This window comes from Chiloscyllium plagiosum, unplaced genomic scaffold (genome assembly GCF_037043375.1).
Source record: "Chiloscyllium plagiosum isolate Xiang-an unplaced genomic scaffold, Cpla_swu_hap1 HiC_scaffold_27, whole genome shotgun sequence".
Classification (NCBI taxonomy): domain Eukaryota; kingdom Metazoa; phylum Chordata; class Chondrichthyes; order Orectolobiformes; family Hemiscylliidae; genus Chiloscyllium; species Chiloscyllium plagiosum.
In genome coordinates, this window is record NW_028270165.1 from 31,279,722 (window position 1) to 31,305,108 (window position 25,387).

The window sequence follows — 25,387 nt, forward strand, 5'->3', positions numbered from 1 at the left end:
CACCAGGCACCTCCATATCATGTATTGAGGGTAATTCACAACCATTGGGTTAAATATCCTACTTCGAGTAGCAAAAACGTGTCTTCCTGTGACAAGGAAGGTGAGGGTGCAAATTATGCAATGACACTATACATGGAATTCCAAGTGCAAGGCTTATAGGTTTATCCACCAGTGAGGAAATGCAAATTGCAACATTGTCCCATCTAAAGTAGATGCAAATTACTGCAGATGCTGGAAGCTGTACCAAAAAAAAAACAAATGCTGGAGATCGCAGTGGGTCAGACAGCAACCATGGAGAGAGAGCAAGCTAACCTTTCAAGTCTAGATTACTGTTCATCAGAGCTGAAGTGGAATGTGCAGGGGACAGCATTTGTGCTGTAGTTGGGGGGTCAAGGTGTAGCGTGCTGGGGAGAAAAGATGTTGACAGTTCACATTGAGAATGCCTGCACAATGGCGTATCTACCTGCCAGATCTGAAAGGGCAGACAGTCTGACTGGGGTGGGGGAAGGAGAGAGAGGACATGCTAACATAGAATGAAACAAGTAAAGCTAAGGGAAAGGGATGGAATGGGAGAACATAAGGAAAGCTAAACGGAAGAGAAGAAATTGGAGAATTGAGTTCAACATCTTCAAATTAAGTCCAGAAGGCTGAAAAGTGCCCAGTCTGAAGATAAGATGTTGTTCTTCCAGTTTGTGCGGTGATTCATTGGAACACTGCTGCATATCAAGAACAGACAAGGGGGCATGCAAGCAGAATGCTGTGTTAAAGTGACCGGCTACGGGAAGGTCGTGTCATGTCTGCACACAGACTGGAGGTGTTCTGCAAAGTGGTCACCCAGTCTGCGTTTGGCTTCTCCAATGTAGAGTATTGTTGTGTATTGTATTTGCTGCACCCAATGTAGCCCACTCTACTTTGGAGAAACCAAACACAGACTGGGTGATCGTTTTGCAGAACTCTTCTGGTCTGTGCACAAGCATGACCCTGACCTTCCCACAGTCAAAAATCACACAACACCAAGTTATAGTCCAACAGGTTTAATTGGAAGCACATTAGCTTTTGGAGCGTCGCTCCTTCATCAGGTGGTAGTGTAGGGCTCAATCCTAACACACAGAATTTATAGCAAAAATTTACAGTAAATTTGGTGTTGTGTGATTTTTAACTTTGTACACCCCAGTCCAATACAGGCATCCCCAAATCATCCAAATTGTAGTAATTATAACCTCAACTGGTGTAAAAAAAATGGTTAATAAAGTGGAACAATGTCTTGCGGTCATTTTATGCAGATCAAAGTTGGATTTAAAAGGAATAGTGAGGCGTCAATACACTGTTAAAGCATTGCACACATTCCAGGCAATGTATGAAAGTTTAGACTGCCATTTTTAGTAAAATAATCAGTCATTCTCAGACTAAACATTACTAAATAAGCTAATACAGAAGCCAAATTAGAAGTAACATGTAGTATCATGATAGTACTTAATATGCTTTACATAATGTTATTCTGAGAATCACTTATTCAAACCTGCAACAAATGATTATAAGTTAGCGAACCTTAATTCAAATCAATAATTAGTTTTTTTTTAAAGGCTTGGTTAAGATTCTTATGATCCCAGGCAAGATTACAAAATTATATTATGGCCTTAGATTGCCAACTTGATACTGGCACCTGGTGAGGTATCAGGAACCTTTTGTTTTTAAAAGAAGATAAAAGGCCATATCCAGGAGATTTAATTTTAAAAAAGACCCACATTTCCGATGTTTCCAACAAACACGTCTTTATTATACAACAGTAATACAATCTACAATACTTGTCCTCCTTATTTTGAACACCCAGAATTGACATGAAGTATTACACTGCATTTACACAGCTCACATCCAATAACAAAATGGGATCCAGTCAGACCTCATGGATTGCTCGTAGCTCTCTCCAAGATGTGAATGACATGGTGGATCATTAAATTTCACAAAATCTCACAAAGGACTCCAACTCAACAACCTTTGTTGTTCCGGCCTTGAAACCCCCTCTTATGATCCATTCCAATATTCAACAAATGCTCTTCTTCTCGCCAATCACCCCCTTATCCTGGGTCTACATATCCCTTTGCTCAGAAACTGCACTCCGCATTTTCTGACTGGCACAACTCCTACCTTTCACCAATCTTGCTTTGTCCACAGGCTTTCCCTGACCTTGAAGCTTGCTCAGCTGTACGGTACAAACAATCTTCACTCTCTCAGCTGCACGGAAGGATTAATACTCGCAAAGCTTCTACTGAGCCCCCCACACATCCCCCAACTTCGTACCTACTTCCACAGCTTCCTAGGACTTCTTCAGAGTCCTTACTCCAATTGTTCACTGCACACTAATCCTGAAAACTTCTTCCTGAGTTGATTCTAACAGCACAGAGCACCCCCTCCTGGCAAGACATCCAAATAGCAGCACTCCAAGCATGCAGTCTGCCTCTGCCTCTTCCTTCAACTAACTGTCTTGTGACTCCGTAACTGCTTTCAGTGACCCCTGAATTGGCTTTCAACACACAGAATGCTTACAAAGAGAAGGATTTGCCACACCTTCACCACAGTGCAAGTTTCTTTAGAAAGGCTTTGAAAATATCCCATTTCTTATAATAAACATTTAACTAATAGTTTAAGACAGACTGTACAAATAACTCTTTAATTTACACATTTATATATAGCGTATTTACAAAACTATAAAAGATTACTCCAAACAAAAACAAATACATGTGACAAGAAGGATTAGCAGCAAATAAAAACATTTTCACTGACATTACTTAGCACCTTAGTTTTATTTTACACTCTTCCTTTAACTCAGCAAAGAATGTTACTGTTCGGTCCACAAATCAGGTTTTCATTAACTGCAGTTTTAAATTCAACCTTATTTCATTTTCCAAATTCAAAGAGTCACTTCATTTTCAGATAAGGTCAAAATAACTTATTTGTTTGTAGCAAGTAGTCTTTGCCTGAATTAAAATCCTTTTCCATTTGGTGAATGTTGCCGAGGTGCTTACATGTTTCAATGAAAGTATGGCATATTCCTGCTGGATTCTGTCTCTGACACTTTCCAGACCTTTCACTTTATCTTGATGCCATTCTATACAGATTCTTTCCGAGCGATATCCACAGCTTCATTGTTTTGGACTTAGATTTTCCTTTCCAAGACTTGATGGCTCCTGCACAATAAACAAACCACGTCCTTTCAATCTTCTTGGGCTTTCAAATGGTCTACTGGGAACTGAGATCTTCACAGTATTCCTGTTGTTGTATGTCAAAACACCAGAAAGCCCTCCAGATTTCCTGTCAAGTGAAATTAATTCTTCAAGACCATTTTGAGATCTCAGTACCTTCCCAAGTATTGAAGCACCTCATTTGGCAATTGTACAGGATACTGGCATTTCTCACAAGTGTCTGTTACAAATGAGGGCACATCAGTACTTCTCCTGGAACCACTTCTTTCCCCAACTTTACCTGTGGAAATTCCCGCCACGTGCACCAGTGCCACTAGTTTAACATCCAATTTTCATTCCTTGGTACTGTTTTTGAAGTGTTTCTATTACTCCGTCATCAATCTGCTTCCAACAATTTAGATTTTTAGATTCCCTCCAGTGTGGAAATTTGTTTTTACATATCCTATGTAATGAAACCTGCTGGTTTCCGAACATTACTTATATTATCCTTTCTAATAGCTAGAAAAGCTTCTGCCTTTTTCCTAAAGCCACATTCTTGTTTATTCCTCCAGCTACTCGGTGGTTTTCCGTGTGCCAACATTTGACCACTTTGCTGCCTGTGAGAAATACCATATGTTTCTGCTAGCGCTGCTATTCCTTTTGCTTCAGTTAAGTACTTGGGAGAACTCATCCAAATAGGATTTAATTGTTACTGGAATGCTACTGAATTCTTCCATAATCAGTCTCTCTCTCTCTCATACTTTCACAAGTTTACTCCAACTTCAACGAACAAATCCATTGATTCTACAACATTTCTATTTCTTCGTCAAATTCAACAAATATCTGACTGGGTATCAGCCCAACATCCCAAATGATTTTTCAGGTATATTTTTCTTTAAACTAAATGGGAATTTCATGCTTTCCCCACCAATTCATTACTGATTTGTAGATCTTAATCTCTCTGAATTAAATACATTACTTTACAAATCTTCTCAAATCCTCCCATTCATTCCGTTCAATTCAAGTCATTTGATTTTGCTTTCACTCTGTTATTTGGACTATAACCCTCCGCATCAGAAGGTTGTGAGGTCAAACCCCACTGCTAAAACATAAATGCAACAACCTTATCCTATACTTGCATAGGAGAAGAGTTTCCTGTACTGTCAGGGGTGCAGATAGAGACTAGGAGAGTCCTGCATGGTCAGAGGCACTCACAGAGACTAAAAGAAAGAGTTGGAGAGTTCTGAACTGACTGAAGGATAACAATTGCTCAGAAAAAGTGAGCTTATAACCCACTCTAACTCATAATTATTAAACTTGAGCATCTTTGGCCCCCTCAACTACACCCTCTGAAGTGAGACTTGAGACCCAAAACACCTCCATCCACCAACACAACCATCTCCCCCCGACCCAACTTCTCCAAATAGCCAGCCCAGCCCTGTTAGAGTCAACAATATCCATCCCCAGATCCAACGTTCCAACTGACCTCTTCTTCCTGACCCCAGCTCAACCGATATTCCTTCCACCCTTCATTCCACTCCCCTCTGCACGTCCCTGCTTCACTGTGAGAATTTCCTTTTTGGTTTCTAAGCAGCTCTACTCCTCCTGACCAGCCTTTCACTCTACATGTGGCCTTAAGAAGTGTGGTCCAACAGTGTGGATCTGTATGGGGGACCCTCCCCCAGTGGATTTCTAAGCCTTTTCCTTAAATCTTTTGCTCCTTATAAACAGAAAATGACAGTTTATACAATGTTTTTGAGGATTTGAGGAGGAGAGAGTTTCACATGGGTATGTGAGTCGGTTAATACTGAGCAGCAAATATCAAATATTCCTTGCACCAAACTGGAGGAATTTATGATTGAAAGCTAAATCCAATCACTGTAGCTCCTCGTGAACACGCTGGTGTTTCAGCAGGTGGGATGACTGAGTGAATCCTTTCCCACACTCAGAACAAGTAAATGGTCTCTCCCCAGTGTGCACCCGCTGGTGTCTCCGCAGGTGGAATAACTGAGTGAATCCCTTCCCACACTGAGAGCAGGTGAAGGGCCTCTCCCCGGTGTGAACTCTCTGGTGTGCCCGCAGAGTGGATGAATCAGCGAATCCCTTCCCACATTTGGAGCAAGTGAACGGCCTCTCCCCGGTGTGAACCCGCTGATGTGTCAGCAGGGTGGTCGACTGACTGAAGCCCTTTCCGCACACCAAGCAGGTGAAAGGCCGCTCGCCGGTGTGAACACGCTGGTGTTTCAGCAGGTTGGACGACTGAGTGAATCGCTTCCCACAGACGGAGCAGATGAACGGTCTTTCTCCGGTGTGGACCCGCTGGTGTACAGTCAGCTGTGACGATGTCCTGAACCCAGACCCACAGTGAGAGCACCTGAATGGTCTCTCATCAGTGTGAAAACGTTGGTGGCATATCAGTTCTGTGGAACCTTTGTAGCACTTCCCACAGTCTGGGCACTTAAAAGGTCTCTCGTCCGTGTGAACATGTTGATGACGCATCAGGTCCCTGGAACTTTTGAACGACTTCCCGCAGTCGGGGCATTTAAAAGGTCTCTCCCCAGTATGGACCCGCTGGTGTAGCAGCAAATGGGATAACTGAGTGAAGCCCTTCCCACACTCAGAGCAGCTGAATGGCCTCTCCCCAGTGTGAACTCGCTGGTGTGTCAGCAGGTGGTACAACTGAGTGAATCCCTTCCCACAGTCGGAGCAGGTGAATAGCCTCTCCCCGGTGTGAACCCGCTGGTGTCTCATCAGGGTAGAGGACCGAGCAAATCCCTTCCCGCAGTCGGAGCAGGTAAACGGCCTCTCCCCGGTGTGACTGCGCTGATGCCTTTCGAGCACAGATGGATAACTGAACCCCATCCCACAGTCTCCACACTTCCATGGTTTCTCCCCACCGGGAACGGTGCTTTTTCCTTCCATGGTCAAACTACAGTGATATTCAGGCTATCAGAATTCGGTGAATCTATTAGAACCTGTTTTTGTATAGTGTAAAGCCTCCTCTTCCAACACTCTGTGAAACTGATTTAAAACAGGAAAAAAAGAGGGAGTGAGAGAACACTCACAAAAAAATACAAAGGCAGATTCTGAAATTGATCTGAACAAATCTTGGCAATTAGTGAGGACAGCACAAGGAAAACATGATCGTGAAAGTAGCTGGATTGACATAAAAACCCAACTGGTTCACTAATGTCCTTTAGGGAAGGGAAATTCCCTGAAGGTTTGGAGCTACATATTGGTCAAAGTGGAGGGTGAGAGAGCGAGACAGAGAGAAGGCAAAGGTGCCAGATTTCAGTTACTTTATTCTTCCACAATTCAAATCAGTACTCTACAGAATCTACTAAGCCCTCAAGCTGCATCCCCTTCAATGACCAGTCGTACGTAAACACCATGACCTCCAACTCCCTCCAAGTCACACACCATCTTGACTTGTCTGACCTCCAGTCCTGGAGGAGCTGAAATTTCCCCCAACTATCAGGAAGCCATTATCTACACTCTCCGCTCTAAACTTCAGCTGCTTGCCCTTGACTCCATCTCTCTCCCTGGTAAATGTCTTGTGGTTGAATCAGACTGTTCACAACATATCCCCATCTTCAATAAGACCACTTACTGCCCCTTCAGTAACATCATCCAACTCAACCCTAGTCTCAGTTAATCTGCTGCTGAAACTCTCATCCATTCCCTTGTTATCCCTAGATGTAACTATCCTAACTGTTGTGATCCTAGCTGATGGGATGGCTTGACAAATCAGACCCAAGATTGAAACTTGGCTTTATCAATCCTGAAGAAGGGCTCATGCCCGAAACGTCGATTCTCCTGCTCCTTGGATGCTGCCTGACCTGCTGCGCTTTTCTAGCAACACATTTTCAGCTCTTTATCAATCATATACTTATTACGTTGCTTAGTAAGTGAATGTGGTGGTCAGTCATTGAGTCATATTCAAATGGAGCCAACGTTCTTTGACGACATTACAGACGTTTTGTACGTTAAGATGAAAACAAAAACAAACTATTGAGAACAATTCAGAGAAATCTTAAAATGCACACCAATATAATATTGTCAAGCTATTTCCCAATGCACCAATGTAAAGACATCCCAATCCAGAGAAATTACCCCTTGATATCAAATCTTCAAGTTCTATCTAATTGATTGTTCTTAGTCTCTTCCTTGCAAACTGTGCTGTCAGAATTGAGAGCTTAAACTTTCTCTGTTTCTAACAACTTGCTGATTTCTAATCAAACACATCTTCTGAAGCTGCCGAGCTAAACTTCCACCAATGTTACCTGTATCCTGAAATACTCTGACAAACTTATAAGATTAGATTCCCTACAGTGTGGAAACAGGCCCTTGGACTCAACCAGTCCATACCGACCCTCCGAACAGTAACCCACCCAGACCCATTTCCCTCTGAATGATGCACCTAACACTACGGGCAATTTAGCATGGCCAATTCACCTGGCCTGCACATCTTTGGACTGTGGGAGGAAACCGGAGCACCCGGAGAAAACTCACGCAGACTCAGGGAGAATGTGCAAACTCCACACTGACAGTCACCCGAGGCTGGAATCGAACCTGGGACCCTGGTGCTGTGAGGCAGCAGTGCTAACCACTGAGCTACCACGCCGCCCCCATTTCAGTGGGGGACGACTCTGAGCAGCTGCTCCTGGCGGGGCGTTTTTTTTTTGGAGTGTAGTGGTTATCACATTTACCTAACATGCGAAAGGTCCCGCTGTATAAGCAACTGTACATCGAAGCTCGAGCAGTCACTTGCTCTGTGCGTGACAGTGGATTAATTCAATGTTCCGCAAAGTCTCTGATCTTTATTTGAAAGAAAATCTGTCACAAAAGTACCAATACCCAGAAATGCAAAATCTATAAATAATATTAATATATACCTGTAAATCACATAACTTTCATCACATAAAGCACTCCAGGCCTCCTGTAATTAACCTCACTGTAATTCTGAGAACGTCCAACACGCTGCTGTCCATGAGCTGAGTCTCACCAAGCTTTGTTCTTCCGGCATCACCCCTGCACTCGCTGACCTACACAGGGGCTGGCTGAAGAAGCACCATATTATTAAATTATCATCCTCTCTTTCCTTCCTGGTTGTGATCATCACAACACATTTAATCTTCAATTTGAAAGGGAGAGGGTACAATCAGAAGTGACAATATTTCAGTTGGATATAGGGAACTATGAGGGAGGAGCTGGCCAAAGTTCATTGGTGCAATACCCTAGCAGGGATGGCAGTGGAGCAACAATGGCAGATATTTCTGGGTATAATGCAGAAGATGCAGGATCAGTTCATTCCAAAAACGAAGAAAGATCCTAGGAGGAGGCAGGGTGGCTGTGGCTGACAAGGGAAGTTAAGAAACATATAAAGTCAAAAGAGAAAAAGTATAACATAGCAAAGATGAGTGGGAAAACGGAGGACTGGGAAGCTTTTAAAGAACAACAGAGGATAACTAAGCAGGAAATACGCAGAGAAAAAATGAGGTACGAAGATAAACTGGCCAAAAATATAAAGGAGGATAGTAAAAGCCTTTTTAGGTATGTGAAAGGAATAAAAATGGTTAACACTAAAATTGGCCCTTGAAGACAGAAACGGGTGAATATATTATGGGAACAAAGAAATGGCAGAAGAGTTGAATGGGTACTTCAGATCTGTGTTCACTGGGGAAGACACAAGCAATCTCCCTGATGTAACAGTGGCTGAAGGACTTGAACTGAAGGGAATTTATATTTGCCAGGAATTGGTGTTGGAGAGACTGTTAGGTCTGAAGGCTGATAAGTCCCCGGGGCCTGATGGTCTACATCCCAGGGTACTGAAGGAGGTGGCTCTAGAAATCGTGGATGCATTGGTGTTTATTTTCCAATGTTCTATAGATTCAGGATCAGTTCCTGCGGATTGGAGGGTGGCTAATGTTGTCCCACTTTTTAAGAAAGGAGGGAGAGAGAAAGCAGGGAATTATAGACCAGTTAGTCTGACCTCAGTGGTGGGAAAGATGCTGGAGTCTATTATAAAGGATGAAATTACGACAAATCTGGATAGCAGTAACAGGATAGGTCAGAGTCAGCATGGATTTATGAAGGGGAAATCATGCTTGACTAATCTTCTGGAATTGTTTGAGGATGTAACTCTGAAGATGGACAAGAGAGATCCAATGGATGTAGTGTACCTGGACTTTCAGAAAGCCTTTGATAAAGTCCCACATAGGAAGTTAATGGAGCAAAATTAGGGCACATGGTATTAGGGGCAAAATACTGACATGGATTGAAAATTGGTTGGCTGACAAGAAACAAAGAGTAGTGATAAACGGCTCCCTTTCGGAACGGCAGGCGGTGACCAGTGGGGTACCGCAGGGATCAGTGCTGGGACCGCAGCTTTAATATACATTAATGGTATAGATGATGGTACTGAAAGTAATATTAGCAAATTAGCTAATGATACAAAGCTGGGTGGCAGGGTGAAATGTGAGGAGGTTATAGGGTGACCTGGACAGGCTAGGTGAGTGGACAGATGCACGGCATATGCAGTTTACTGTGGATAAATGTGTGGTTATCCACTTTGGTGGCAAGAACAGGAAGGCAGATTACTACCTAAATTGAGTCAATTTAGGTAAAGGGGCAGTACAACGAGATCTAGGTGTTCTTGTACATCAGTCAATGAAAGCAAGCATGCAGGTACAGCAGGTAGTGAAGAAGGCTAATAGCATGCTGGCCTTCATAACAAGAGGAATTGAGTATAGAAGGAAAGAGGTTCTTCTGCAGCTGTACAGGGCACTGGTGAGACCACACCTGGAATATTGTGTGCAGTTTTGGTCTCCAAATTTGAGGAAAGACATTCTGGCTATTGAGGGAGTGCAGCGTAGGTTCCCGAGGTCAATTCCCGGAATGGCAGGACTATCTTACATTGGAAGATTGGAGCGACTGGGCTTGTATACCCTTGAGTTTAGAAGGCTGAGAGGGGATGTGATTGAGACGTATAAGATTATTAAAGGATTGGACACTCTGGAGGCAGGAAGCATGTTTCCGCTGATGGGTGAGTCCCGAACCAGAGGACACAGTTTAAAAATAAGGGGTAGGCCATTTAGAACAGAGTTGAGGACAAACTTCTTCACCCAGAGAGTGGTCGGCGTGTGGAATGCTCTGCCCCAAAAGGCTGTGGAGGCCAAGTCTCTGGATACTTTCAAGAAAGAGTTGGATAGAGCTCTCAAGGATAGTGGAATCAAGCGTTATGGAGATAAGGCAGGAACAGGATACTGATTGAAGATGATCAGCCATGATCATAATGAATGGTGGTGCTGGCTCGAAGGGCAGAATGGCCTACTCCTGTACCTACTGTCTATTGTCTATGTCTTGTGATCTAGGAGAAAGTGAGGACTGCAGATGCTGGAGATCAGAGCTGAAAAATGTGTTGCTGGAAAAGTGCTGCAGGTCAGGCAGCATCCAAGGAGCCCTTCTTCAGGAATGAGGAAGGTGTGCCAAGCAGGCTAAGATAAAAGGTAGGGAGGAGGGACTTGCGATAGGTGGAAGGAGGTTAAGGTGAGGGTGATAGGTGGGAGAGGGGGTGGGGGCGAAGAGGTTGGAAAGAAGATTGCAGGTCAAGAAGGCGGTGCTGAGTCCGAGGGTTGAGACTGAGATAAGGTGGGGGGAGGGGAAATGAGGAAGCTGGAGAAATCTGCATTCATCCCTTGTGGTTGGAGGGTTCCTAGGCGGAAGATGAGGCGCTCTTGCAAGGATGCCTTCCTTGAAGAAGCTCTCTTCCTCCCTCTGCAAAGATTTCAGTGAGTCCCTCTCTTACTGCACCCCCCAGGTCATCTCCTCTGCCTTGAAGTTCTTCAGCCACGTTCTCAAACAGACTCGCTACCACAGCCACATCTCCTTCCTCAGCACCTATCTACGGAACCGACTGACCCCGCATGGACTCTGGACCACGTTCAGACCAACAAAATTTGGACCCAAACAGGACAACCAGTACCTACAACAAATCCGAAGCCTCCAGCAACAGACTTCCCTCCGGATCCTCCGCTCCACACTTGCAGCCATGCGCCGCTACCTACATTCCCTACAGTCAGCCCTACCCCAGCTCAGGACAACACTCTCACAGGCCTGCAAAGGACCTCTACTGTTCTTCATCCACAGAAGAATCCATACACTAAACAAACAGTTCTTCCCAGCCATATCGGATATTAAAGATAGTAAATACCAAAAGCTTTCATGTACTTATCCCCACACTCTGGATTCCTCAACCGTTCCAGTACCTTCCATCGGCCTCTGGAACCGCTCGGGCGCCATTAACCATGCGGCCGCTGCAGCAACCGTCGCCGCGAACCATGACGTCACTTCCGCCCCCACCGACCATGCAGCCTCCGCAATCGCCGCCCAGACAACCGCCTCCACGATCGCCAGGAAGACCATCGCTGACAGATTCACGGCCTCCGCGGGGTCCACAGCCACCGGCAACAACACCGTTTCTGCCGTCGCCGCAGCTACTTCCGCCCCCAGTGATGTCACTCACCTGCATAACGACCACGCCGCATGCGTCTCTGCCTCCACGTCGATCTCCGCCCCGTGCTAATCCCCACCCATGCCGATCTCCGCCCCTGCACCCAACTCTGCCCCCGTGCCTAACCCTGCCCCCACTCCCAGCTCCAGCCCCACACCAGGTCCTAGCTCCCAGCCCTGCCGTGTTTTCACTATCCCTCCAGACCTACCCCTCTCTGAGGATGAAAGATCAGTCCTCAGCAGAGGCCTCACCTTCATTCCCCTACGCTCCCAAATTAACAAGTTCAACACTTGGCAAGACATCAAACAATTCTTCCGCCGCCTTCGCCTCCGCGTCTACTTCTTCGACCAAGATTCTCACCCACCCTCTGACAACTCCTTCTCCCGCCTCCAACACACCCCATCCACCTGGACACCCCGTGCTGGCCTCCTACCTGTCCTCGATCTCTTCATAGCCAACTGCCGCCGCGACATTAACCGCCTCAACCTCTCCACCCCTCTCACCCACTCCAACCTCTCACCCTCACAACGTGCAGCCCTCCACTCCCTCCGTTCCAACCCCAACCTCACTACCAAACCGGCAGACAAGGGAGGCGCGGTGGTAATTTGGCACACCGACCTTTACACCGCTGAGGCTAAACGCCAGCTCGCGGACACCTCCTCCTACTGCCCCCTTGACCATGACCCCACCTCCCACCACCAAACCATCATCTCCCAGACCATCCATAACCTCATCACCTCAGGGAATCTCCCATCCACCGCCTCCAACCTCATAGTCCCACAACCCCGCACCGCCCGTTTGTACCTCCTGCCCAAAATCCACAAACCCGACTGCCCCGGCCGACCCATTGTCTCCGCCTGCTCCTGCCCAACCGAACTCATCTCGGCATACCTCGACACGGTCCTGTCCCCCTTAGTCCAAGAACTCCCCACCTATGTTCAGGACACCACCCACGCCCTCCACCTCCTCCATGATTTTCGCTTCCCCGGTCCCCAAAGCCTTATCTTCACCATGGACATCCAGTCCCTATACACCTCCAGCACCCATCACGAAGGCCTCAAAGCCCTCCGCTTCTTCCTTTCCCGCCGACCCAACCAGTACCCTTCCACTGACACCCTCCTTCGACTGACTGAACTGGTCCTCAGTCTGAACAACTTTTCTTTCCAATCCTCCCACTTCCTCCAAACCAAAGGAGTAGCCATAGGCACCCACATGGGCCCCAGCTGTGCCTGCCTCTTCGTTGGATATGTCGAACAGTCCATCTTCCGCAACTACACTGGCCCCACCCCCCACCTTTTCCTCCGCTACATTGATGGCTGTATTGGCGCTACCTCGTGTTCCCATGAGGAGGTTGAACAGTTCATCCATTTTACTAACACCTTCCACCCCGACCTCAAATTTACCTGGACCGTCTCAGACTCCTCCCTCCCCTTCCTAGACCTCTCCATTTCTATCTCGGGTGACCGACTCAACACAAACATTTACTATAAACCGACCGACTCCCACAGCTACCTAGACTACACCTCCTCCCACCCTGCCCCCTGTAAAAACGCCATCCCATATTCCCAATTCCTTCGCCTTCGTCACATCTGCTCCCAGGAGGACCAGTTCCAATACCGAACAACCCAGATGGCCTCCTTCTTCAAAGACCGCAACTTCCCCTCAGACATGGTTGACGATGCTCTCCACCACATCTCCTCCACTTCCCGCTCCTCGGCCCTTGAACCCCACCCCTCCAATCGCCACCAGGACAGAACCCCACTGGTCCTCAGCTACCACCCCACCAACCTCCAGATACATCGTATCATCCTTCGTCATTTCCACCACCTCCAAACAGACCCCACCACCAAGGATATATTTCCCTCCCCTCCCCTATCAGTGTTCCGGAAAGACCATTCCCTCCGCGACTTCCTCGTCAGGTCCACACCCCCCACCAACCCACCTCCACTCCCGACACCTTCCCCTGCAACCGCAAGAAAAGCAAAACTTGCGCCCACACCTCCCCCCTGACTTCCCTCCAAGGCCCCAAGGGATCCTTCCATATCCGTCACAAATTCACCTGCACCTCCACACACATCAGTTACTGCATCCGCTGCACCCAATGTGGCCTCCTCTACATTGGGGAGACAGCTGCCTACTTGCGGAACGTTTCAGAGAACACCTCTTGGACACCTGCACCAACCAACCCAACCGCCCCGAGGCTGAACACTTTAACTCCCCCTCCCACTCCGCCAAGGACATGCAGGTCCTCCATCGCCAGACCATGGCAACACAACGCCTGGAGGAAGAGGGCCTCATCTTCCGCCTCGGAACCCTACAACCACAAGGGATGAATGCAGATTTCTCCAGCTTCCTCATTTCCCCTCCCCCCACCTTATCTCCGTCCCAACCCTCGGACTCAGCACCGCCTTCTTGACCTGCAATCTTCTTCCCAACCTCTCCGCCCCACCCCCTCTCCGGTCTATCACCCTCACCTTAACCTCGTTCCACCAATCGCATTCCCAATGCCCCTCCCCCAAGTCCCTCCTCCCTACCTTTTATCTTGGCCTGCTTGGCATACCTTCCTCATTCCTGAAGAAGGGCTTATGCCCGAAACGTCGATTCTCCTGCTCCTTGGTTGCTGCCTGACCTGCTGCGCTTTTCCAGCAACATCTTTTTCAGCTATGTCTTGTGATCGCCTGCAGTAACACAACCATTGATATCTCTCCCCAGAAGGTAATGAAGGTTTTGTCACTGAATTGATTCAAGGCAGAATTTTATCAATTTTTGGCAGACAAAGATATCAAGGGTTATGGTGCCAGTCGAGAAGGTGGGAGCTAGAGTGCAACCATTTCAGCCTATTCATTGGCCATACAGGCTCAAAAGGCTGAACGGCTAATCCTGCTCTGAATTCTTATGTTCCCACCTTGAAAACTGATCCAAGTCTGGCTTCTTGAGTATTTCCAATCTTAATCACTCCTGCATTCATGGCCACTTATTCAGCTTCTAAGGTCTTAACCTCCGGGATTTCCTGCCGAAACGTCTCTGACGCTCCATCTGACGTTCCTTCTTTAAGATAGCTCTTACCACCCTACCTCTGCAACCAAGCTATTATCGCCTCATATCTGCTCGTGTGTTTCGGTGCATTGTAACACACCTGTTAAATAACATTTTATTATAGTAATAGCATTGCGGGGGCACATTCACCCCACAGACTCCAGCGGTATAAAAACGTCAAAAACTGCTGGGAAAAGAGACACTGTCTTGCATTCATCAGGACATTTGCAAGAACAATCAAGGGAACAATGTTTTATACTGTGACAAAAAGAGATGCTGATTGGTTAAGGCATGGTGCTGGCCATTGCACCAATTAGTGAATGATTAACAGGTACACTTTGTTTAAATATAAAGCAGATAGCTTGGCGTCCAAATGGTCAAGGCATTTCCCTGAGAACTGAATGAGAGAATGGCTGTTTAGGTGAATTGATATAGTGGCACTGTCTGCTAAGAATAGGACCACATGCATGATTGTATGCAGCTTCGGGTAATCTCAAGTGTGCAAGCCAACTGCCTAAACTGATTGTGCTAAATATTATGTAGACACTCAGATTTATTTAGCAAACATTCTGCTATCGCAGAATCACACCTAATATTTGAGAGCGTTGTTTTAGTGCTGCAAGCAGGAGCTGGTTGGGTACATTGCCTGTTGTGAACAGCTACGGGGACATGACACGCCAGTTTTGGGATGCATGTCCTACAGATCTAGCTTCACACTGGAGGACAGAAACGCTGTCGAACTTGATGGGCATTAAAAGCTCAGGAGTAGAAATAAAACCAACAATCGGAAAAGAAAAAGTTCCTGACTGTGAGATTTTAAAACTAGTAAGACTGCTAAGACAGCAGATGGTCAGTGATGGGCAATGGTAGAAATTACATTTGAAAACAGTCAACAGAAGTTACAGCAAAACGTCATCAAAACACACCCATTGTAAGATTCAGAGGAAGTCTGTCAATGACAGAAAGGTGGTCAGAGAGGGGAATGGATGAAGATGGACTCTGATCCACAAGGAGTCACACCAGCCCCAGAATCTTGGAACGTCTCACACATATAACAGAGCACAACAACAAAAGCTCAATATTGTAGAAAAATGGTCACAAATACTCACCTCTGAAACCACTTCAGCTTACATTTCCCTGCCAGTATCAGCAGCTCGAAAGATATCAGCAGCACTGGAGTCTATATTCTATGATTTATCTACGATTCTATGATTTCACTGGAGCCAGAGGAAAAAATTCACAGCTGAGGAACTCTCCGGGGAACAGGTGATGTCACTGCACACCCTCTTTGACTATCCTGGAAATCAAAGTTTGCAAAATCAAAGTCTGTGAGCAGGGTTGACATTTAGAAGAGACATAAGTATTCCTACAAATTTGAGTCTGTTGTGTTTGATGCTCCAGGGAAAACAGCCCCAGCCTATTCAACCTCTCTCTCGATAGCTCAAATCCTCCAATTCTGGCAACATGCTTGTAAATTCTCCCCTTCTGATCCCTGGAAAAGGGATGTCCAAAATCCAATCTTGTCAGTCCAAGAGAGAAATTCACAACATTCTCTCCTCCTGGCGAAGAATGATGATGTATGTTTCCTTGCGTACACTGCCACTCACTGTGATCACAGTGACACAGGGCTGTGCACTTCTGAAAAAAAAAACACATATCACTGGAGAAATTCAGCAGGCCTGGCAAAATCCTGCAACAGAATGCCGGACTCGAACATTTAATTCTGCTTTCTCTTCACACATCAGACATGCCTGCTGCATTTCTCCAGCGATTTTCGTTTCAAATTCCCACCATCCATAGTTCTTTGTCATGTGTCTTCTGAGCTGCAGATCTTTCGACACATGGGGGAAGGACACCTCATGAGGTAGTGCATTGAGGAGAGCAGCAGTTAGAGTCATAGAGACACACAGCACAGAAACAGACCCTTCGGTCCAACGCATCCATGCCGACTAGATATCCCAACCTAATCTGGTCCAACTTGCCAGCACCCGGCCCATATCGCTCCAACCTTTCCTATTCATATACCCATCCAGATGCCTTTTAAATGCTGCAATTGTACCAGCCTCCACCACTTCCTCTGGCAGCTCATTCCATACACGCACCACCCTCTGCATGAAAAAGTTGCCACTTAGGTCTCTTTTATATCTTTCCCCTCTCATCTTAAATCTTTGCCCTCTAGTTCTGGACTCCAAGGGAAAGACTGTCTATTTATCCTATCCATTACCCTCATGAATTTATGAACCTCTATAAGGTCACCCATCAGCCTTTGATGCTCCAGGGAAAACAGCCCCAGCCTATTCAACCTCACTCGATAGCTCAAATCCTCCAATTCTGGCAACATGCTTGTAAATCTTTTCTGAACCCTTTCAAGTTTCACCATATCCTTCCGATAGGAAGGAGACCAGAACTGCTGCATAAATCTCACATTTATCTAAATGAAACTCCACCTGCCACTCCTCAGTCCATTGGCCCATCTGATCAAGATCACATTGTAATCTGAGGTAACCTTCTTCGCTATCCACTACACCTCCAATTTTGGTGTCATCTACAAACTTACTAACTGTACCTCTTATGCTCACATCCAAATCATTTTATATAAATGACAAAAAGAGTGGACCCACTAGTTACAGGCCTCCAGTCTGAAAAACAACCCTCCTCCACCACCCTCTGTCTTCTACCTTTGAGCCAGTTTTGTATCCAAATGGCTAGTTCTCCCTGTATTCCATGAGATCTAACCTTGCTAACCTGTCTCCCATGGGAAACCTTGTCGAACACCTTAATGCATGTCTGCTGCTCTGCCCTCATCAATTCTTTGTTACTTCTTCCAAAGACTTAATCAAGTTTGTGAGACATGATCTCCCACGCACAAAGCCATGTTGACTATCCCTAACCAGTCCTTGCCTTTCCAAATACATGTACATCCTGTCCCTCAAGATTCCTCCGAACAACGTGCACACCACCGACATCAGGCTCACCAGTCTATAGTTCCCTGGCTTGTCTTTACCAGTTTTCTTAAATAATGGCACCACATTAGCCAACCTCCAGTCTTCCAGCACCTCACTTGTGACTATCGATAATATAAATATCTCAGCAAGGGGCCCAGCAATCACTTCCCTAGCTTCCCACAGAGTTCTAGGGTACACGTGATCAGGTCCTGGGGAATTATCCACTTTTATGGTTTCAAGACATCCAGCACTTCCCTCCTCTGTAATATTTTTAAAGATGTCACCATCTATTTCCCTATCTTCTTTATAATCCATGTCCTTTTCCACAGTAACTCGCTATATACTCATTTAGTATGTCCCCCATCTCCTGTGGCTCCACACAAAGGCCACCTTGCTGATCTTTGAGGGGCCCTATTCTCTCCCTAGTTACCCTTTTGTCCCTAATATATTTGTAAAAACCCTTTGGAGTCTCCTTAACTCTATTTGCCAAACTTAGCTCATGTCCTCCTGATTTCCCTCTTTAGTCCTACTGCCTTTATACTCTTCTAAGGATTCCCTCGATCTATCCTGTCTATACCTGGCATATGCTTCCTTCTTTTTCTTAACCAAACCCTCAATTTCTTTAGTCATCTAGCACTCGCTACACCTACTAGTCTTTCCTTTCACCCAAACACAAATATACTGTCTCTGGACTCTCATTATCTCATTTCTGAAGGCTTCCCATTTTCCAGCCGTCTCTTTACCTGCAAACATTTGCAGAAGAGATTCCAATGATCCAAAAATATGAATCCTTCTCCCATATACCAGCTCCTCAGCTCTGCATTCATCTGCTCTATCCTCCTATTTCTACCCTCACTACCTCATAGTATCGGAAGTAATCCAGATATTACTACTCTCGAGGACCTCCTTTTTAAATTGCTGCCTAACTCTCTATATTCTCCCTTCATAATCTCATCCTTTCCCCTTCCTATGTCATTGATTCTAATGTGTACAATGACTACCTGTTGGGCCCTCTCCCCTTGAGAACATTCTGCACCCTGTTTGAGACGTCCTTGATCCTGGCACCAGGGAGGCAACACACCATTCTGATTTTTCACTGCTGGCCACAGAAACATCTGTCTGTACCTCGGACTAGAGAGTCCCCAAACACAATTCATCTCTTGGAACCTGATGTACCCCTCACTGCATCAGAGCCAGTCTCGATACCAGAAACTTGGCTGTTGTGCTACATTCCCCTGAGAATCCATCACCCCCTACATTTTCCAAAACAGCATACCAGTTTGAAATGGGGATAGCCACAGAAGGCTCCTGCACTAGCTGCCTATATCTCTTACCTTTCCTGGAGCTAACCCATCCATCTGACTGTATCTGCGACTTTTCTCCCTTCCTATAACTGCCATCCATCACATCCCCTTGCTCTTGTAAATTCCTCATTGTCTCTAACTGTCGCTCCAACCGATCCATTCAATCTGATAGAATTCGCAACCAATGGCGTTTATTGCAGATATAATCCTCAGTAACATGTAAATGACAGGCTAATACTGTACAGCTTGATGGACCAGTTGTCTGAACAATGTGACCTGAAAGAAGTTCTGGCATTTACATATTAATGAATCAAAACCTGCAATGCATTCTAAAAGTTGAAAGACTGAACAGCAATCTCAGTTTGCCCAATACATCGTATCAGTTGCATGACACTACGATCTTGTGCTCTCAATTCTGTGAATTATGATCCTGAGCCACTGGCTACTTGACGAAGGAGCAGTGCTCCGAAAGCCAGTTCTTCCAAATAAACCTATTGAACTATAACCTGGTGTTGTGTGATTTTTAACTTTGTCCAGTCCAGCCCAGTCCAACACACGTCATGAACAATGGGCAGCAAGCTCCGCCCAGTCATTCCAGACACTGCCCCTCACAAAGATGACAGTCTTCACAAGCACACAACAGCCGCATCGCCCCCAACAAAGATGGCGGCCGCCGCCCAGGGGCCCTGCTCCTGAGCGAAATCCCCCCCCCCACCCGTGACGGATTCGCTCGCGTCCGGGCAAACGGCGCCGCCGGAAGTTATCTTCCCGGCTTTTCAGCTTACACAAGACGTTCACAGAGCCTCCCCCTTCACCCGCCCGGTCCACCGGCCCGTTCCTCCCGTCTCATTTGGTAACGTTTTCGGAGCCGAGAACAAAACTCCCCCGGACGCCATCACCCACTCCACGCATGCTCTGTCTGACCCATCGGCTCTGCGCCTGCGCACCTGCTCTCCTACTGTGGGAGCCAGACAGAGAGAGAGAGACAGTATCACAGAATGATCATTGAAACAGGCCATTCGGCCCACCGGGTCAACACCGACCCTCCCAAGACCCACCCTGACTCATCCCCGCATTTCCCATGGCTAACTCACCCAGCCCTGCACATCCCTGAACACTATGGGCAATTTAGCATGGCCAATCCAACAAACTTTCACACCCAACCTATTTTCATAAGTGAAACGTTTCCACCCTCTCTCCATTGCTTTAATTTTCTTTCTAAAATGCAGAGCCCAGAACTGAGCTGCCACATCTCAGCTGAGGCTAGTCTCTTATAGAAGACCAATAGAACGGCTTGCATTCACATTCCATACCCTGAGGATAGTGTATATTTTGTTGAGCACTCTGTCAACCTACACTGCCACATTTAATGACTTCTGCACTAAGTCCCTCTGCCTCTACATACCTTTGGAGTTGTACCCTTTGTTTAACTGTTGTTGCTAGCACAGAACTTGATTGGTGACAAAAGTCAAACTTTGTCAAAGCTGTTCGTCGTGCACTCATCAGGATAGTTGACAAGATTCCTGATGAAGGGCTTGTGCCCGAAACGTCGATTCTCCTGTTCCTTGGATGCTGCCTGACCTGCTGTGCTTTACCAGCAACACACTTTCAGCTAATTGACAAGAAATACCACTGTAAAGGGAACACAACATTCACACATACAGCACATCAACTCTATTGTCCTGATCAACATACTATTACAGGTATAGGTTGTGCTCAAATACAACAAAGAACTGCAGATTTTGGAGATCAGTTAAGGTGTGAGGGAGTGTCGCTGAACAAAGAGACCTTGGAGTGCAGGTTCATAGATCCTTGAAAGTGGAGTCGCAGGTAGAGAGGATAGTGAAGAAGGCGTTTGGTATGCTTTCTTTTATTAGTCAGAGTATTGAGTACAGGAGTTGGGAGGTCATGTTGCGGCTGTACAGGACATTGGTTAGGCCACTGTTGGAAATATTGCGTGCAATTCTGGTCTCCTTCCTATCGGAAAGATGTTGTGAAACTTGAAAGAGTTCAGAAAAGATTTACAAGCATGTTGCTAGGGTTGGAGGATTTGAGCGAGAGGGAGAGGCTGAACAGGCTGGGGCTGTTTTCCCTGGAGCGTCAGAGGCTGAGGGGTGACCTTATAAAGGTTTACAAAATTATAAGGGGCATGGATAAGATAAATTGACAAAGTCAATTGTGGGATGGGGGGAGTCCAGAACTAGAGGGCATACGTTTAGGGTGAGAGGGGAAGATATAAAAGAGACCCAAGGGGCATCGTTTTCAACGCAGAGGGTGGTACGTGTATGGAATGAGCTGCCAGAGGAAGTGGTGGAGGCTAGTCCAATTGCAACATTTAAAAGGCATATGAATAGAAAGGGTTTGGAGGGATATGGCTATATGGGATATATGCTGGCAGGTGGGACTAGATTGGGTTGGGATATCTGGTCGGCATGGACGGGTTGGACTGAAGGGTTTGCTTTCCGTGCTGTACATTTCCATAGCTCTATGACTCCATAAACATGAACTGCTGGAGGAGTTATTATGTGGAAGGGTCATTCATCTCAAAACATCAACTATACAGTGGCACTGGCTATTAGCCAGGGAACAGATAATTCATTATAGTTTTAGTTGTGCATCTACTTGTAGCGTTAACAATAATTATTTGTTCAGAAACAAAAACAGAAACTGCTGGAAAAGCAAGTCTGGCAGCATCTGTGAAGAGAAATCAGAGTTAACCTTTCGGGTCCAGTGACCCATCCTCAGAACAAGTTCTGATTTCCAGCATCCATAGCTCTTACAGTTTTTAATAATCATTTGTTGTTATGATGATGCTTTAAACTCTCAGAATTGTTCCAAAGAACGTGTTTAAATCAGATTGTATTGCAACTTAAAATGACGATTCATACAAATTGCATAAAGATGTTTGTTCAAAGTCAGATTAAGGGAATATACGGAATATTTCATTGTTCGGTTATCAAAACTGAAGATCAATTAAACAGAATTAGAGCATAGGCCAGCCAATCAATAACCCATTAATGTGTGGGAAGAGAGAATCTTGAATTTGTGCTTGGGGTAAAGACTCTTGTCTCTGGAGACCTTCATACACAGCAATGTCCAGAGGGGATTGCTTCCCCTGATAAAACTTTATAAACACACAGAAATCTGTTAGATATGATAAGTATGTTTCTGTCTCCATTTAGGTTAACTTATTGTGGGAAATTGACAGCAGATAATTTCAATGATACAGGGACACTATGTTTAAAATTAAAATTTGTTTGTTTGGTAGTACAGAACTTGAATATTGCTGGGAAAAAAAAGGGACTTTTTGTCTTGCAAGCATAAGAAACGTGACGAATAGCAAAGTCTCCACCAAAGTCCCCAGGCCAACCAACCAATCAGCACCCCCCTTTCACGCAGCTTAAACTTTAACTTTCCCATTGAATTGGTATTTTCGTGAATTGTCCCAATAAGGGCAAGACAAAAAGCTTTGATAAAACAAGACACAAATTAAAAGGTTTGATTGTATGGATGTATTAGTGGGCAGCACGGTGGCACAGTGGTTAGCACTGCTGCCTCACAGCGCCAGAGACCCGGGTTCAATTCCCGCCTCAGGCGACTGTCTGTGTTCAGTTTGCACAGTCTCCCAGTGTCTGCGCAGGTTTCCTCCCACAGTCCAAAAATGTGCAGGTTAGGTGAATTGGCCATGCTAAACTGCCCATAGTGTTAGGTGTCGGGGAATGGGTTTGGGTGGGTTGTGCTTCGGCGGGTCGGTGTGGACTTGTTGGGCCGAAGGGCCTGTTTCCACACTGCAAGTAATCTAATATGTATTATTATGGATATAATTAATTTCAAAATTCTACATTACAACTCTGTATCAATTATATTTCTTCTCATGTAAGATTTCTTTGAATTTATATTTTTTCCTTTGGGTAAAAAGTTCAGAATCTGGTGTTTAAAAGGAATTTCCGGTCAAATGGATGAACTCCAACTGGGCATCCTTTACCTCAGTAGAGTAGACAAATGATCAAATCTCACATTAAGAGTCAATGAACTGTAGTCCTCCGGTGTGAATGTGCTCGTGTACATTGAAGACAGATGAGAAAGTAACTGACCTGAGTCAAACATATCAAAAAGACATGCATTTGCTGCATTTAACATAAAGCTGATTTATTTTGATTTTATCAACGGCGTTAACACTTCTAAGTGGGCTGGGGATTTTCCACATCAGCTCCAACAGATGCAAATGAACATGATTCAGTCTTGTATGTGTTTAACAGCAAGTTCCAATCACTGGAATGATGGGCTGGCTGAGTGAAACCCTTCCCACACTCTGAGCAGGTGAACAGTCCCTCCTCAGTGTGAACTCCCTGACGTACAGTGAATTGAAGTAACTGCTTGAGCCCAGCCCTAGCAGAGCGAACATCTGAACTGTCTCGCGTCAGCGCGAACATGTTGATGGTGCATGTGTTCCCAACGCATTTGATACACCACCCACAGTCTGGGAATTTAAAAGTTATCTCAGGAGTGTGAATTTGTTGGCATGTCAGCAGATGGGACAGGGAGTGAATTCCTTCCCAGTAGAGGAAGAGGTTACATCTTCACAAACGAACTGCAGCAGGCATTCTCAGACGAGAAACGTAAACCTGGTGCCACACTTTCAGTCAGGACGAGATCCCAGTTGGACCCCAGTCTCTGATTTGACAGCACGTTTTCCGCATTCCCGGTGGTCCTCGCTGACTCGAAACCCAGTTGTGAAGGAGCTTGTGTTCGCACTCTCGGAGCTGTGAGCGACTGAGGAGAGCGGCCGGGACACGTTTCTTCCTCACCTCGGGATCGACTCTGACTTTGCTGTCAGGGAAGAGAGATGAGGAAGACCAAAGTGCTGTTTGTCCCTCTCATCGTGACTCTGGAGGACTGTGTCCCCACAGGTTTCAGCTGCATGATCCTGCCCCCCAAGACTGTCCTTTCCGTGCTCTGCTCAGGAATGATCAATGGTCCAGCTGGGAAAGACAACGATGTGGTAACACATGGGATGACCTATTTGGCATTTATCCAGACTATTAAACTCCAGCCCAGGTTGCAGGGACTATTATTCCCAGTACTTGCAAACACCAATGGCTCAGAATGAATACGATTCAGTCCTGTACGTGTCTTTAACTGCAGCAGTTATGACGATCACTCGTGCATTCACTGGTATCTCAGTGCCGAAGTTGGGATAACCAAGTGAATCTCTCCCACACGTTGAGCAGGTAAGCAGCCTCTCGGCAGTGTGAGTGTTTCTTTTTATTCATCTGTGGGACGTGGGCATCGCTGGGTGGCCTGCATTTACTGTCTGTCCCTCGTTTCCCTTGAGAAGGTGGTGGTGAGCTGCTTTCTTGAATCTGGGCAGTCCACTTGCAGTGGGTTGACCCACAATGCCATTAGGGAGGAAATTCCAAGGTTTGGGGCCAGCGACAGTGAAAGAACGGCGATATATTTCCAAGTCAGCACGGTGAGTGGCTCACAGGGGAGCCTGAAGGTGGTGGCTCACAGGGGAGCCTGAAGGTGAGTGGCTCACAGAGGAGCCTGAAGGTGGTGGCTCACAGGGGAGCCTGAAGGTGAGTGGCTCACAGGGGAGCCTGAAGGTGGTGGCTCACAGGGGAGCCTGAAGGTGAGTGGCTCACAGAGGAGCCTGAAGGTGGTGGCTCACAGGGGAGCCTGAAGGTGAGTGGCTCACAGGGGAGCCTGAAGGTGGTGGCTCACAGGGGAGCCTGAAGGTGGTGGCTCACAGGGGAGCCTGAAGGTGGTGGCTCACAGGGGAGCCTGAAGGTGGTGGCTCACAGGGGAGCCTGAAGGTGAGTGGCTCACAGGGGAGTCTGAAGGTGAGTGGCTCACAGGGGAGCCTGAAGGTGGTGGCTCACAGGGGAGCCTGAAGGTGGTGGCTCACAGGGGAGTCTGAAGGTGAGTGGCTCACAGGGGAGCCTGAAGGTGAGTGGCTCACAGGGGAGCCTGAAGGTGGTGGCTCACAGGGGAGCCTGAAGGTGGTGGCTCACAGGGGAGCCTGAAGGTGGTGGCTCACAGGGGAGCCTGAAGGTGGTGGCTCACAGGGGAGCCTGAAGGTGGTGGCTCACAGGGGAGCCTGAAGGTGAGTGGCTCACAGGGGAGCCTGAAGGTGGTGGCTCACAGGGGAGCCTGAAGGTGGTGGCTCACAGGGGAGTCTGAAGGTGAGTGGCTCACAGGGGAGTCTGAAGGTGAGTGGCTCACAGGGGAGCCTGAAGGTGGTGGCTCACAGGGGAGCCTGAAGGTGGTGGCTCACAGGGGAGCCTGAAGGTGGTGGTGTTCCCAGGCATTTGCTGCCCTTGTTCCTCTGGATGGAAGTGGTCATTGGTTTTGGAAGGTACTACTGGAGGGTTTTTAGATTACTTACAGTAGGGTACCTGGTTAGCATTG

The 25,387-nt window shown here is 46.5% G+C and overlaps 2 protein-coding genes, 1 long non-coding RNA gene and 1 pseudogene across 3 annotated transcripts; 3 read left to right on the forward strand and 1 right to left on the reverse strand.

Moving 5' to 3' along the window:
* LOC122543486 (uncharacterized) overlaps positions 1-25,387 on the forward strand; it is a 101,050-nt gene that overhangs the window by 53,519 nt on the left and 22,144 nt on the right.
* On the reverse strand, positions 1,756-15,974 carry LOC148143518 (uncharacterized). Its single transcript, XM_087974293.1, has 2 exons — positions 15,837-15,974; positions 1,756-6,200 (listed from the first exon to the last, which is right to left on the reverse strand). The coding sequence occupies exon 2, from the start codon at positions 6,099-6,101 to the stop codon at positions 5,055-5,057; it is 1,047 nt and encodes a 348-aa protein (XP_087830419.1). The 5' UTR covers positions 6,102-6,200; positions 15,837-15,974; the 3' UTR covers positions 1,756-5,054.
* Positions 10,924-14,511, forward strand: LOC148143519 (uncharacterized; annotated as a pseudogene).
* LOC148143520 (uncharacterized) lies at positions 24,333-25,338 on the forward strand. Of its 2 annotated transcripts, XR_015751257.1 has the most exons (4): positions 24,333-24,449; positions 24,793-24,872; positions 24,926-25,161; positions 25,216-25,338. It is a non-coding gene; the product is annotated as an uncharacterized LOC148143520 (long non-coding RNA). The 2 variants fall into 2 exon arrangements; XR_015751256.1 differs by having other exon boundaries at positions 24,793-25,161.